This window comes from Tachyglossus aculeatus, chromosome Y4 (assembly GCF_015852505.1).
Source record: "Tachyglossus aculeatus isolate mTacAcu1 chromosome Y4, mTacAcu1.pri, whole genome shotgun sequence".
In the NCBI taxonomy this organism is placed as follows: Eukaryota; Metazoa; Chordata; class Mammalia; order Monotremata; family Tachyglossidae; genus Tachyglossus; species Tachyglossus aculeatus.
In genome coordinates, this window is record NC_052096.1 from 10320036 (window position 1) to 10333098 (window position 13063).

The 13063-nt window shown below is 45.9% G+C and overlaps 1 protein-coding gene across 1 annotated transcript in view; it reads right to left on the reverse strand.

Moving 5' to 3' along the window:
- The window catches only part of RORC (RAR related orphan receptor C), a 48924-nt gene that overhangs the window by 13431 nt on the left and 22430 nt on the right, over positions 1-13063 (reverse strand). Inside the window, exons 4-5 of the mRNA XM_038768471.1 lie at positions 8975-9082; positions 2658-2799 (exon numbers count right to left, since the gene is read on the reverse strand). Coding sequence (XP_038624399.1) covers positions 2658-2799; positions 8975-9082 — 250 coding nt within the window. The remainder of the gene's footprint in view (positions 1-2657; positions 2800-8974; positions 9083-13063) is intronic.

The following is a 13063-nucleotide window of genomic DNA, read 5'->3' on the forward strand; positions in this document are numbered from 1 at the left end:
GCATATAGTAAGCGCTTAATAAATGGCATTATTATTATTATCATTATGTTATGAATACAAGCCAATCGGGATTTGCTTGGATCCATCCCAGCACTTAGTCCAGTGCCTGGCACATAGTAAGCGCTTAATAAAGATCCACCCCAGAGCTTAGTCCAGTGCCTGGCACACAGTAAGCGCTTAATAAAAGCCATTATTACTATTGTAATGATGATGATTACTGTTATGAATACAAGCCGATCGGGATTTGTTTGGATCCACCCCAGCGCTGAGTCCAGTGCCTGGCACATAGTAAGCATTTAATAAAGATCCACCCCAGCGCTTAGTCCAGTGCCTGGCACATAGTAAGCGCTTAATAAAGATCCACCCCAGCGCTTAGTCTAGTGCCTGGCACACAGTAAGCACTTAATAAAAGCTATTATTGCTAGTATCATGATGATGATCACTGTTATGACTACAAGCCGATCGGGATTTGCTTGGATCCACCCCAGAGCTTAGTCCAGTGCCTGGCACATAGTAAGCGCTTAATAAAGATCCACCCCAGCGCTTAGTCCAGTGCCTGGCACATAGTAAGCGCTTAATAAAAGCTATTATTGCTAGTATCATGATGATGATCACTGTTATGAATACAGGCCGATCGGGATTTGCTTGGATCCACCCCAGTGCTTAGTCCAGTGACTGGCACATAGTAAGCACTTAATAAAGATCCACCCCAGCGCTTAGTCCAGTGCCTGGCACACAGTAAGCGCTTAATAAAGATCCACCCCAGCGCTTAGTCCAGTGCCTGGCACACAGTAAGCGCTTAATAAAAGCTATTATTGCTAGTATCATGATGATGATCACTGTTATGACTACAAGCCGATCGGGATTTGCTTGGATCCACCCCAGAGCTTAGTCCAGTGCCTGGCACATAGTAAGCACCTAACAAAGATCCACCCCAGCGCTTAGTCCAGTGCCTGGCACATAGTAAGCGCTTAACAAATGCCATTATTACTATTATCATTATGATGATTACTGTTATGAATACAGGCCGATCGGGATTTGCTTGGATCCACCCCAGTGCTTAGTCCAGTGACTGGCACATAGTAAGCACTTAATAAAGATCCACCCCAGCGCTTAGTCCAGTGCCTGGCACACAGTAAGCACTTAATAAAGATCCACCCCAGCGCTTAGTCCAGTGCCTGGCACACAGTAAGCGCTTAATAAAAGCTATTATTGCTAGTATCATGATGATGATCACTGTTATGAATACAGGCCGATCGGGATTTGCTTGGATCCACCCCAGCGCTTAGTCCAGTGCCTGGCACACAGTAAGCTCTTAATAAAAGCTATTATTGCTAGTATTGTGATGATGATCACTGTTATGAATACAAGCCGATAGGGATTTGTTTGGATCCACCCCAGCGCTTAGTCCAGTGCCTGGCACATAGTAAGCACTTAATTAGGATCCACCCCAGCGCTTAGTCCAGTGCCTGGCATATAGTAAGCGCTTAATAAATGCCATTACTATTATTATCATTATGATGATCACCGTTATGAATACAAGCCAATCGGGATTTGCTTGGATCCACCCCAGCGCTTAGTCTAGTGCCTGGCACATAGTAAGCACTTAATAAAATCCACCCCAGCGCTTAGTCCAGTGCCTGGCACACAGTAAGCGCTTAATAAAAGCCACTATTGCTAGTATCATGATGATGATTATTGTTATGAATACAAGCAGATCGGGATTTGCTTGGATCCACCCCAGAGCTTAGTCCAGTGCCTGGCACATAGTAAGCACTTAATAAAGATCCACCCCAGCGCTTAGTCCAGTGCCTGGCACATAGTAAGCACTTAATTAGGATCCACCCCAGCGCTTAGTCCAGTGCCTGGCACACAGTAAGCGCTTAATAAAAGCTATTATTGCTAGTATCATGATGATGTGATCACTGTTATGACTACAAGCCGATCGGGATTTGCTTGGATCCACTCCAGTGCTTAGTCCAGTGCCTGGCACATAGTAAGCACTTAATTAGGATCCACCCCAGCGCTTAGTCCAGTGCCTGGCACACAGTAAGCTCTTAATAAAAGCTATTATTGCTAGTATCATGATGATGATCACTGTTATGAATACAAGCCGATCGGGATTTGTTTGGATCCACCCCAGCTCTTAGTCCAGTGCCTGGCACATAGTAAGCACTTAATTAGGATCCACCCCAGCGCTTAGTCCAGTGCCTGGCACATAGTAAGCACTTAATAAATGCCATTACTATTATTATCATTATGATGATCACCGTTATGAATACAAGCCAATCGGGATTTGCTTGGATCCACCCCAGCGCTTAGTCTGGTGCCTGGCACATAGTAAGCACTTAATAAAGATCCACCCCAGCGCTTAGTCCAGTGCCTGGCACATAGTAAGCGCTTAATAAATGCCATTCCTATTAACTATTATAATGATGATGATTACCGTTATGAATACAAGCCAATCGGGGTTTGCTTGGATCCACCCCAGAGCTTAGTCGGGTGCCTGGCACATAGTAAGGGCCTAACAAAGACCATCATGAGGATGATTGTTGCTATGGATACCAGCCAATCGGGTTGGGCACAATCTCTGGGGCAAACTGTGTGATTCCAAGGGGGGGGGTGGGGTTGCTTTTGGTCCCCCCGTGGGCCCTCACCGTGGCGGGACATGCCCAGGGCGAGGCATTTCTGCAGGCGGCAATGCTGGCATCGGTTGCGGCTGGCACGGTCGATGGGGCACGAGCGCTGCCGGGCGCACGAGTAGGAGGCCGCCCCCTGCTGGCTGCGGCGGAAAAAACCCTGCGGGACACCGGGCGCGCGTGACCGGAGGGGGGCGCGCGCGGGCTGCGCGTGCGCGATGTGGGGGGGGGGCGCGCGGACGTGAGACCCCCCCCTCCCTCCCAGACTATTCATTCATTCAATCGTATGTGTGTGCAGAGCACTGGACTAAGCGCTTGGGAAGTCCAAGTTGGCAACATCTAGAGACGGTCCCTTCCCAACAGCGGGCTCACAGTCTAGAAGAGGGAGACAGAGAACCAAACCAGACATACTAACACAATAAAATAGAATAGATATGGGCAAGTAAATGAAATAAAGAAATAAATAGAGTAATAAATGGGGAATGGGGAATAGACGTGTACAAGTAAAATAAATAAATAGAGTAATAAATGGGGAGTGAATGATTGAATTCATTCATTCAGTCGTATTCATTGAGCGCTTACTGTGTGCAGAGCACCGGACTAAGCGCTTGGGAAGTCCAAATTGGCAACATCTAGAGACAGGCCCTTCCCTACAGTGGACTCACAGTCTAGAAGGGGGAGACAGAGAACCAAACCAGACATACTAACACAATAAAATAGAATAGATAGGGGCAAGTAAAAGAAATAAAGAAATAAATAGAGTAATAAATGGGGAATGGGGAATAGATATGTACAAGTAAAATAAATAAATAGAGTAATAAATGGGGAATGAATGATTGAATTCATTCATTCAATCGTATTTATTGAGCGCTTACTGTGTGCAGAGCACCGGACTAAGCGCTTGGGAAGCCCAAGTGGGCAACATACAGAGACGGTCCCTTCCCAACACCGGGCTCACAGTCTAGAAGGGGGAGACGGAGAACCAAACCAAACATACTAACAAAATAAAATAAATAGAATAGATATGTACAAGTAAAATAAATAGAGTAATAAATATGTACAAACATATATACATATCTACAGGTGCTGTGGGGAAGGGAAGGAGGTAAGGCGGGGGGATGGAGAGGGGGACGAGGGGGAGAGGAAGGAAGGGGCTCAGTCTGGGAAGGCCTCCTGGAGGAGGGGAGCTCTCCGTAGGGCCTTGAAGGGAGGAAGAATCGTATTTATTGAGCGCTTACTGTGTGCAGAGCACCGGACTAAGAGCTTGGGAAGCCCAAGTTGGCAACATCTAGAGACGGTCCCTACCCGACAGCGGGCTCACAGGCTAGAAGGGGGAGACAGCCAACAAAACAAAACATATTGACAAAATAAAATAGATAGAATAAATATGTACAAGTAAAATAAATACATATTTATTGAGCGCTTACTGTGTGCAGAGCACCGGACTAAGCGCTTGGGAAGTCCAAGTTGGCAACATCTAGAGACGGTCCCTACCCAACAGCGGGCTCACAGGCTAGAAGGGGGAGACAGCCAACAAAACAGAACATATTAACAAAATAAAATAGATGAAATATGTATAAGTGAAATAAATAAATATTTATTGAGCGCTTACTGTGTGCAGAGCACCGGACTAAGCGCTTGGGAAGTACAAGTTAGCAACATATAGAGACGGTCCCTACACGACAGCGGGCTCACAGGCTAAAAGGGGGAGACAGCCAACAAAACAAAACATATTAACAAAATAAAATAGGTAGAATAAATATGTACAAGTAAAATAAATACATATTTATTGAGCACTTACTGTGTGCAGAGCACTGTATTAAGCGCTTGGGAAGTACAAGTTGGCCACAGATAGAATATGCGCTCGTTGTGGGCAGGAATTGTCACTCTCTGCTCCAGCGCTTAGAACAGGGCTTGGCACATAGTAAGCACTTAAGATATATATTTTATATATATAATATAAGTTTGTATATATTTATTACTCTATTTATTTATTTATTATTTATTTATTTTACTTGTACATATTTCTTCTATTTATTTTATTTTGTTAATATGTTTTGTTTTGTTCTCTGTCTCCCCCTTCTAGACTGTGAGCCCGCTGTTGGGTAGGGACCGTCTCTAGATGTTGTCAACTTGGACTTCCCAAGCGCTTAGTACAGTGCTCTGCACACAGTAAGCGCTCAATAAATACGATTGAATGAATGAATGAATAATAATATCGTTGTGGGCAGGGATTGTCACTCTCTGCTCCAGCGCTTAGAACAGGGCTTGGCACATAGTAAGTGCTTAATAATAATAATGTTGGTATTTGTTAATGATAATAATGATGATGGCATTTGTTAAGCGCTTACTATGTGCAAAGCACTGTTCTAAGCGCTGGGGGGATACAAGGTGATCAGGTTGTCCCACGTAGGGCTCACAGCCTTAATTCCCATTTTTCAGTTGAGAGAACTGAGGCTCAGAGAAGTTAAGTGACTTGCCCAAGGTCACACAGCAGACATGTGGCAGAGCCGGGATTAAGCACTTACTATGTGCTAAGCGCTGGGAGAGATACAAGATAATCAGATGGTCCCACGTGGGGCTCACAGTCTTCATCCCCATTTGACAGATGAGGTCACTGAGGCCAAGAGAATAATAACAATAATGGTATTTGTTAAGCGCTTACTATGTGCAAAGCACTGTTCTAAGCGCTGGGGAGGTTACAAGGTGATCATGTTGTCCCACGGGGGGCTCACAGTCTTCATCCCCATTTTTTACAGATGAGGTAACTGAGGCCCAGAGAAGTTAAGTGACTTGCCCAAAGCCACACAGCTGACAGTTGGCAAAGCCGGGATTTGAACCCATGACCTCTGACTCCAAAGCCCGGGCTCTTTCCACTGAGCCACGCTGCTTCTCAAGCACTTAGAACAGGGCTTGGCACATAGTAAACGCTTAATAATAATAATAATGTTGGTATTTGTTAAGTGCTTACTATGTGCTAAGCCCTGGGGGAGATACAAGATAATCAGATGGTCCCACGTGGGGCTCACAGTCTTCATCCCCATTTGACAGATGAGGTCACTGAGGCCCAGAGAATAATAATTATAATAATAATGGTATTTGTTAAGCACTTACTATGTGCCAAGCACTGTTCTAAGCACTGGGTAGGTTACAATAATAATAAAAATAATACTAATGATAGCATTTGTTAAGCACTTACTATGTGCAAAGCACTGTTCTAAGCGCTGGGGGGGGATACAACGTGATCAGGTTGTCCCACAGGGGGCTCACAGTCTTAATCCCCATTTTACAGATGAGGGAACTGAGGCCCAGAGAAGTCAAGGGACTTGCCCAAAGTCACAAAGCTGGCAAGTGGCGGAGCCAGGATTGGAACCCATGACCTCTGATTCCAGAGCCCATGCTTTTTCCACTGAGCAATCAGATGGTCCCACGTGGGGCTCACAGTCTTCATCCCCATTTGACAGATGAGGTCACTGAGGCCCAGAGAAGTTCAGTGGCTTGCCCAAAGTCACCCAGCTGACAAGTGGCGGAGGCGGGATTAGAACCCACAACCTCTGATTCCCAAGCCCGGGCTTTTTCCACTAAGCACACCATTATTATTATTATTATTATTGTTATTATTGATAATAACAATGGTAATGTTTGTTAAGCGCTTACTACGTGCCAAGCACTGTTCTAAGCACTGGGGGAGATACAATAATAATAATAATGGCATTTATTAAGCGCTTACTATGTGCAAAGCACTGTTCTGAGCGCTGGGGGAGATACAGGGTCATCAGGTTGTCCCACGTGGGGCTCACATCTTAACCCCCATTTTACAGATGAGGTCACTGAGGCACAGAGAAGTTCAGTGACTTGCCCAGGGTCACACAGCAGACAAGTGGCAGAGGCAGGATTAGAACCCACGACCTCTGGCTCCCAAGCCCGTGCTCTTTCCGCTGAGCCACATTGTTGCACTGTACTTTCCCAAGCGCTTAGTACAGTGCTCTGCCCACAGTAAGCCCTCAATAAATACGATTGAATGAATGAATGAATTGTTCTTTCCCAAGCGCTCATTAAAATTAGAGAAGCAGCGTGGCTCAGTGGAAAGAGCACGAGCTTTGGAGTCAGAGGTCATGGGTTCGAATCCCGCTCCGCCACATGTCTGCTGTGTGACCTTGGGCAAGTCACTTAACTTCTCTGAGCCTCAGTTACATCATCTGTAAAATGAGGATTAAGACTGTGAGCCCCACGTGGGACAAGTTGATCTCATTGTATCCCCCCAGTGCTTAGAACAGTGCTTTGCACATAGTAAGCGCTTAACAAATGCCATTATTATTATTATTAAAAACAATTATAATAATTATAATTAGGGCATTTGTTAAGCACTTACTACTTGCCAGGCACTGTACTAAACGCAGGAGTGGATCTGATTAAATCGGGTTGGATCCAGTCCCTGGCCCACGAGGGGCTTACAGTCTCAATCCCTGTTTCACAGGGGAGGGAACTGAAGCCCAGAGAGGTAAAGCGACTTGCCCAGGGTCACACAGCAGACAAGTGGTGGAATCGGGATCAGACCTCTAACTCTCAGGCTCTATCCACTACACCATGCTGCTTCTCAATAGACTGTGAGCTCGCTGTGGACAGGGATTGTCACTGTTTATGGTTGCTCAGTGGAAAGAGCCCGGGCTTTGGAGTCAGAGGTCATGGGTTCAAATCCCGGCTCCGCCAATTGTCAGCTGTGTGACTTTGGGCAAGTCACTTCAATTCTCCGTGCCTCAGTTCCCTCATCTGTAAAATGGAGATTAAGAATGTGAGCCCCACATGGGACAACCTGATCACCTTGTAACCTCCCCAGCGCTTAGAACGGTGCTTTGCACATAGTAAGTGCTTAACAAATACCATCATCATTATTATTATTATTATTTCCCCCAGCGCTTAGTACAGTGCTCTGCACACAGTAAGCGCTTAGTAAGTACGAGTGAATAAATTTCCCTGTGGATTCTGGGGAGGAATAGGAGAGTTTAACCACCCCTTCCCCCCCCCCCCCACTGCAAGAAGCAGCGTGCCTCAGTGGAAAGAGCCCGGGCTTTGGAGTCGGAGGTCATGGATTCAAATCCCGGCTCCTCCAATTGTCAGCTGTGTGACTTTCGGCAAGTCACTTTGCTTCTCTGGGCCTCAGTTACCTTATCTGTAAAATGGGGAGTGTGAGCCCCCCGTGGGACAACCTGATCACCTTGTAACCTCCCCAGCGCTTAGAACGGTGCTTTGCACATAGTAAATGCTTAACAAATACCATCATTATTCTTATTTATTACCATGTGCCCTCTCTTTCCCGTGGGTTTCATGGTGGTATGTGTGTGTGTGTGTGTGGGGGGGTGACTTTGGGCAAGTCACTTTGCTTCTCTGGGCCTCAGTTACCTTATCTGTAAAATGGGGAGTGTGAGCCCCCCGTGGGACAACCTGATCACCTTGTAACCTCCCCAGCGCTTAGAACGGTGCTTTGCACATAGTAAACGCTTAACAAATACCATCATTATTCTTATTTATTACCGCGTGCCCCCTCTTTCCCATGGGTTTCATGGTGGTGTGTGTGTGTGTGTGGGGTGACTTTGGGCAAGTCACTTTGCTTCTCTGGGCCTCAGTTACCTTATCTGTAAAATGGGGAGTGTGAGCCCCCCGTGGGACAACCTGATCACCTTGTAACCTCCCCAGCGCTTAGAACAGTGCTCTGCACATAGTAAGCACTTAACAAATACCATCATTATTCTTATTTATTACTGCCTGCCCTCTCTTTCCCGTGGGTTTCATGGTAGTGTGTGTGGGGGGTGGGGGGGTGACTTTGGGCAAGTCACTTTGCTTCTCTGGGCCTCAGTTACCTTATCTGTAAAATGGGGAGTGTGAGCCCCCCGTGGGACAACCTGATCACCTTGTAACCTCCCCAGCGCTTAGAACAGTGCTCTGCACATAGTAAGCACTTAACAAATACCATCATTATTCTTATTTATTACTGCCTGCCCTCTCTTTCCCGTGGGTTTCATGGTGGTGTGTGTGCGGTGGGTGACTTTGGGCAAGTCACTTTGCTTCTCTGGGCCTCAGTTACCTTATCTGTAAAATGGGGAGTGTGAGCCCCCCGTGGGACAACCTGATCACCTTGTAACCTCCCCAGCGCTTAGAACGGTGCTTTGCACATAGTAAGCGCTTAACAAATGCCATCATTATTCTTATTTATTACCGCGTGCCCTCTCTTTCCCGTGGGTTTCGTGGTGGTGGTCTTGGGGGGCGGCAGTGGTTGGGAGGGAAGGGAGAGGCTGGAGGGGGGAAGGAAGGTCAGAGGTCAGGGGAAGGGGCCTAACCTTGCAGCCCTCGCAGGTGACGACTCCATAGTGCACGCCAGACGAGCGGTCTCCGCAGACCTTGCAGGGAATCGCTTCGATCTGCGCTGGAAGGGCGGGCGGTGATGCCTGGGACCCCGGGGACCCCTTTCGGAGTCCCACGAGACCCCCCCAAACCTCCCTCCCCTCCCCTCCACCCACCCACCCACCACCACCTGCTTCCCGCTCTCACGTGCGGGCGCGGGGAAGGGTGGGGGGATGATGGGGTGGCAGGGATGGGGAGGATGTGGTGAGCGTTGGGCAGGGGACACCTGGATTTCAGACCCCCAACCTCTCCCCGCCCCAACCCACCCACAAAGTCCCAGCTGGCTAGAGGCGGAGGGTGAGGGGGTGGTGAGGGAGGGAGAGAGCAGCGTGGCTCAATGGAAAGAGCCCGGGCTTGGGAGCCAGAGGTGGTGGGTTCTAATCCCCCTGTACTATCAATCAATCAATCAATCAATCAATTTATTGAGCGCTTACCGTGTGCAGAGCACTGGACTAAGCACTTGGGAAGTCCAAGTTGGCAACACATAGAGACAGTCCCTACCCAACAGTGGGCTCACAGTCTAGAAGACTAAGACTAAGCGCTAAGTACAGTGCTCTGCACACAGTAAGCACTCAATAAATGAATGAATACGTATTCATACACATATGCTCTGCACACAGTATGTGCTCAATAAACTAGAAGACTAAGACTATGTGCTTAGTACAGTGCTCTGCACACAGTAAGTGCTCAATAAATGAATGAATACGTATGCATACGCATACACGTATATATGTTTGTACGTATTTATTACTCTTTTATTTGTACATATTTATTCTATTCATTTCATTTTGTTAATATGTTCTGTTTTGTTGTCCGTTTCCCCCTTCTAGACTGTGAGCCCGCTGTCGGGTAGGGACCGTCTCTATGTGTTGCCAGCCTGTACTTCGCAAGCGCTTAGTCCAGTGCTCTGCACACAGTAAGCGCTCAATAAATACGATTGAATGAATCAATATGCATGCATACGCATGCACGTATATATGTTTGTACGTATTTATTACTCTATTTTATTTGTACAGATTTATTCTATTTATTTCCTTTTGTTAATCTGTTTTGTTTTGTTGTCCGTCTCCCCCTTCTAGACTGTGAGCCCGCTGTCGGGTAGGGACCGTCTCTATGTGTTGCCAACCTGTACTTCGCAAGCGCTTAGTCCAGTGCTCTGCACACAGTAAGCGCTCAATAAATACGATTGAATGAATGAATATGCATGCATACGCATGCACGTATATATGTTTGTACGTATTTATTACTCTACTTTATTTGTACATATTTATTCTATTCATTTCATTTTGTTAATATGTTTTGTTTTGCTGACCGTCTCCCCCTTCTAGACTGTGAGCCCGCTGTTGGGTAGGGACCATCTCTAGATGTTGCCAACCTGTACTTCCCAAGCGCTTAGTCCAGTGCTCTGCACACAGTAAGTGCTCAATAAATACGATTGAACGAATATGTATACATACACATATATATGTATATATGTTTGTACATATTTATTACTCTATTTCATTTGAACATATTTATTCTATTTATTTCATTTTGTTAATATGTTTTGTTTTGTTGTCCATCTCCCCCTTCTAGACTGTGAGCCCGCTGTTGGGTAGGGACCGTCTCTATCTGTTGCCAACTTGTCCTTCCCAAGCGCTTAGTACAGTGCTCTGCACACAGTAAGCGCTCAATAAATACGATTGAATGAATGAATATGTATACATACGCATATACGTATATATGTTTGTACGTATTTATTACTCTATTTTACTTGTACATATTTATTCTATTCATTTCATTTTGTTAATACGTTTTGTTTTGTTGTCCATCTCCCCCTTCTAGACTGTGAGCCTGCTGTCGGTAGGGACCGTCTCTATACGTTGCCAACCTGTACTTCCCAAGCGCTTAGTGCAGTGCTGTGCACACAGTAAGCGCTCTCCCCACAGCACCTGTATATATGTATATATGTTTGTACGTATTTATTACTCTATTTATTTTATTTGTACATATTTATTCAATTTATTTTATTTTGTTAATATGTTTTGTTTTGTTCTCTGTCTCCACCATTTCTAGCTGCCTCTGCATCTCTCTCAATCAATCAATCATATTTATTGAGTGTTTATTATTATTGTTGAGCATTGAGTGTTTATTATTATTATTATTATTATTATTATTATAATGATAGTACTTGTTAAGCCTTGTTAAGCGCTTACTATGTGCCCAGCCCTGTTCTAAGCGCTGGGGTTGATACAAGGAAGTTGGGTTGGACATAGTCCCTGTCCCACATGGGGCTCACCCTTTTAATCCCCATTTTGCCGATGAGGGAACGGAGGCCCAGGGAAGTGAAGCGACTTGCCCAAGGTCACACAGCAGAGATGAAAGCCCACTGTTGGGTAGGGACTGTCTCCATATGTTGCCAACTTGTACTTCCCAAGCGCTTAGTATGGTGCTCAGCCCACAGTAAGCGCTCAATAAATACGACTGATTGATTGATTGATTGATGTAACGGAGGCAGGATTGGAACCCATGCCAAGTCTGTGCTCTATCCACTACGCCACGCTACTTCTCGAACAGCGCTCCATAAATACGGCTGATTGATTGATTGATTGATGGATTGAACACGGAGACACTCAGAGAGGCAGGAGACTGGGGCCAGAGGGGGCCAGAGGGGGCCTCTCCCCCTCGTCCCCCTCTCCATCCCCCCCATCTGACCTCCTTCCCTTCCCCACAGCACCTGTATATATGTATATATGTTTGTACGTATTTATTACTCTATTTATTTATTTTACTTGTACATATCTATTCTATTTATTTTATTTTGTTAGTATGTTTGGTTTTGTTCTCTGTCTCCCCCTCTTAGACTGCGAGCCCACTGTTGGGTAGGGACTGTCTCTATATGTTGCCAACTTGGACTTCCCAAGTGCTTAGTCCAGTGCTCTGCACACAGTAAGTGCTCAATAAATACGATTGATTGATTGATTGATTCTGACTGCCACGTCTGTGCTCTACCCATTACGCCACGCTGCTTCTCGAACAGCACTCCTTAAATACGATTGATTGATTGATTGATTGATTGATGGATTAATTGAACATGGAGACACTCAGAGAGGCAGGAGACTGGGGCCAGAGGGGGAGAGATGGAGAGACAGGGAGACCCACAGGGATGGAGAGACAGGGAGTGAAGGGGATCAGAGAGAGACGCAGAGGGATGGGGCGATGAGAGACACACTCCCACCCGCCAGTTTCATCAATCGTATTTATCATCATCAATCGTATTTATTGAGCGCGTACTATGTGCAGAGCACTGTACTAAGCGCTTGGGAAGTACAAATTGGTAACATACAGAGACAGTCCCTACCCAACAGTGGGCTCACAGTCTAAAAGGGGGAGACAGAGAACAAAACCAAACATACTAACAAAATAAAATAAATAGGATAAATATGTACAAGTAAAATAAATAAATAAATAAATAAATAGAGTAATAAATATGTACAAATATATATACATATATACAGGTGCTGTGGGGAAGGGAAGGAGGTAAGATGGGGGGATGGAGAGGGAGACGAGGGGGAGAGGAAGGAAGGAAGGAAGGATGGATGGATTGAACATGGAGACACTCAGAGAGGCAGGAGACTGGGGCCAGAGGGGGAGAGATGGAGAGACAGGGAGACCCACAGGGATGGAGAGACAGGGAGTTAAGGGGATCAGAGAGAGACGCAGAGAGATGGGGCGATGAGAGACACACTCCCACCCGCCAGTTTCATCAATCGTATTTATCATCATCAATCGTATTTATTGAGCGCTTACTATGTGCAGAGCACTGTACTAAGCGCTTGGGAAGTACAAATTGGCAACATATAGAGACAGTCCCTACCCAGCAGTGGGCTCACAGTCTAAAAGGGGGAGACAGAGAACCAAACCAAACATACTAACAAAATAAAATAAATAGAATAGAAATGTACAAATAAATAGAGTAATAAATCTGTACAAACATATATACAGGTGCTGTAGGGAAGGGAAGGAGGTAAGATGGGGGGATGGAG